This window comes from Charadrius vociferus, unplaced genomic scaffold, assembly GCF_000708025.1.
Source record: "Charadrius vociferus isolate BGI_N301 unplaced genomic scaffold, ASM70802v2 scaffold1592, whole genome shotgun sequence".
Taxonomy (NCBI): domain Eukaryota; kingdom Metazoa; phylum Chordata; class Aves; order Charadriiformes; family Charadriidae; genus Charadrius; species Charadrius vociferus.
This window is the reverse complement of record NW_009647338.1, coordinates 22,991-26,016: the sequence shown is the minus strand read 5'-3', so window position 1 is coordinate 26,016 and position 3,026 is coordinate 22,991. Positions and strand designations below refer to the sequence as shown.

Here is a 3,026-nt window from a genome sequence, read left to right as displayed (position 1 = left end):
GGTTCCTTTGGCAGCCGCTGGTGTGACCATCACGTGCCGCGGGAAGGGGGGACCGGGCAGCGCCTGGGGTTCCCCCCTCCCCCTGCGCCGCCGAGGTGACCCCAAACGGCTCTGCCGGGAGCCGAGGAGAGGGGACACCGAGTCCACCCGCCTTCTGCGACTCCTCCAAGGGATGTCATCGCTGCAGCCCGGAGCCCGTCACCGTGACATCTCCTAAATAACCCCTCGATCAGCTCTCTTAATTTTATTTTTATTTAGTGTTTTTTTCTGGGTTGTTTTTTTTACTGTTTTTTTTTGACTTCGCAGACAGCAGCAGGCTGCTGGGGGAGCGGCGGACGGGTTACGGGACGCTGCGGCCAGACGCCGAGAAATCCCGCATGGTAGGTCCGAAGGGGAGGATGGCACGTTCGGGGAAGGGTTGGCACAAAAACCGGGTGTTATCCGCAACGCCAGCATGAGACGGTGGTTTTCCGGCCCCAAAGTTACTCCGTCGTCACCTGCCCGGTGTTAAATCACACCAGGAGGCTTTAAGGCTTTTAACACTTTAGGATTTAGATGCTTGATAATTTTAATTTTGGTTTATTTTATGATTAAGCCTCCCCATAAAGGTGACCTCCTTTCTTCCAGGAGGTCACGGGCTACCAGACCAAGACATGGCGGGTGGTCCTGTGCCACATTTGCTCCGTGCTGACGGCCGGGCTGCTTCTCCTCCTCTTCCACTGGAAGCCCAGCCTGGAGGTGCAGGCGAAGTGCAAGCCCTGCGCCCTCGGCCAAGCCGACTGGGTCATCATCAGGGTGAGTCCCCCGAGGGGGTCCAGGGGGCTGGAGAAGGTTGGGTTCCACCACCGGCATGTTCCTCACTACTTGTCACCTTCCCTTCCCCATCCCGTGTTTGACATCTCCTTTCGTCAAGCAATGCGCTGCCCCACAGCCAAATTAGTCATAGAATGGTGTAGGTTGGAAGGGATCTTGAAGATCATCAAGTTCCACCCCGCTCAGGGCAGGGCCACCTCCCACCAGCCCAGGTTGCTCCAAGCCCCGTCCAACCTGGCCTTGAACACCTCCAGGGATGGGACGTCTCCCACCCTCTCTGGGCAACCTGGGCCACTGCCTCCCCACCCTCAAAGCCAAGAATTTCTTCCTAAGATCTCATCTAAACCAACCCTCTTCCAGTTGAAAATCATTAATATTCCTGGAATCGTTTTGCGCTTTCCCCTTCTCTAGCAGCCAGCCTGGAATGTCTCTTTGTTGAGCCGAAATTTCTCTTTACTGAGACGAAATTTCTCTCTACTGAGACGAAATTTCTCTACTGAGCCAAATTTTCTCTTTATTGAGCTGAAATTTCTCTTTATTGAGCCAAAGTTTCTCTTTATTTAGCCGAAATTTCTTTGTTGAGCTGAAATTTCTCTTTGTTGAGCCGAAATTTCTCACTTTTGAGCTGAAATTTCTCACTACTGAGCTGAAATTTCTCTTTATTGAGCCGAAATTTCTCACTACTGAGCTGAAATTTCTCTTTATTGAGCCGAAATTTCTCACTACTGAGCTGAAATTTCTCTTTATTGAGCCGAAATTTCTCACTACTGAGCTGAAATTTCTCTTTATTGAGCCGAAATTTCTCACTACTGAGCTGAAATTTCTCTTTATTGAGCCGAAATTTCTCACTACTGAGCTGAAATTTCTCTTTATTGAGCCAAAATTTCTCACTACTGAGCTGAAATTTCTCTTTATTGAGCCGAAATTTCTCTTTATTGAGCCGAAATTTCTCTTTATTGAGCTGAAATTTCTCTTTGCTGAGCCAAAATTTCTCTTTGCTGAGCCGAAATGTCTCTTTATTGTCCCTGAAACCCTCCCGCCATCTGGGCTGGGTGACACACACACACACACACGTGGGGACATCCCCGTTTCCCGCTGCTCAGCCCCGTCCCTGCGTTACAGGACCGATTCGGACAGTGCTTCACCACCCGCGTGCGGACGGAGGCGCTGGGCGAGGGGACATCCCCGTTTCCCGCTGCTCAGCCCCGTCCCTGCGTTACAGGACCGATTCGGACAGTGCTTCACCACCCGCGTGCGGACGGAGGCGCTGGGCGAGGGCAGGTGAGACGGGCTCGTGGCCCCGCGCGCTGCGGGGGCTCCGCTGGGTTTTTGCCTTAGGGAGGGGGGGACGTTTGCAGCGGCGCCGGTGGTTGGGGAGGGATTAACCCTTGGGGTTTTGGGTTTTTTTTCCCCACCCCGAGCAGCCTGGAGCATCACCCCGGGGCCAGGCTGGAGGACCGCAGGACCAGCATCGCCATCGGCGTGGCGGATGAGGAGGAGAGCCGGGACACCATCCGGCTCCACGAGAAGGAAGAGGTAACCTCTAGCGACCCTTCCCACCTCCCTCTCCCTTGGCGCGACCTGTCCTCCTGTCCCGTCAACGCCTTATTTTTTTCCATCCCGCTCCGCTCAGAAGAACGTCTTGCGGTATTATCTCTTCGAGGGCATGCGGTACGTCTGGATGGAGCGGCGGCAGGCGTACTGCAAAGTCAGGTATTTCTCCATCCCTCTCCTGCCACCACAAACCTCTCTGCATCTCTCTCCTGCTCTCCTTCACCCCTCAGCCCCTTCCAAAATAGTCCCGACCCGGTTGGAAATCGCATAACCGCGCTGGAAACTGTGGAGACCGTCCTTGAGGTGGTGGGTCGGGGACGCTGCGCTGCCTTTTTCCCCGCTCCCGGCCAAGTCGTTGACGTTGCCGGGCTTTGTGGGCAGAGGAAAGCGGGCAAAGCGGTTTGGCAGCTGCTCTCTGCCCCCCCCCTCCCCGTGCTGGATGCTCCCCACCATCCTGCACCGCTCTCCCAACTGTGCCCCTTTTGTTCCCGCTCCTTGGCGCCCGCCAGCCCCGCCGGATGCCGAGGAACAAGATGCTCTCCCTTTCCCAAAGAGGGTTGTTTTTTCTTCACCAAGGACTTGGACATGCTGTTTGTTCTGCCGGACCAGGCTCCTGCTGATTTTGACTCTTTGTTTCTCCGTTTTTTCTTCCCCCCACC

The 3,026-nt window shown here is 54.8% G+C and overlaps 1 protein-coding gene across 1 annotated transcript in view; it reads left to right on the top strand.

The window, feature by feature from the left end:
- Window positions 1-3,026, top strand: part of ATP13A2 (ATPase type 13A2) — a gene marked incomplete at its 3' end in the record, with an annotated part of 15,515 nt that overhangs the window by 204 nt on the left and 12,285 nt on the right. Inside the window, 5 exon segments of the mRNA XM_009880084.1 lie at window positions 307-380; window positions 628-795; window positions 2,036-2,094; window positions 2,238-2,349; window positions 2,447-2,526. Coding sequence (XP_009878386.1) covers window positions 307-380; window positions 628-795; window positions 2,036-2,094; window positions 2,238-2,349; window positions 2,447-2,526 — 493 coding nt within the window.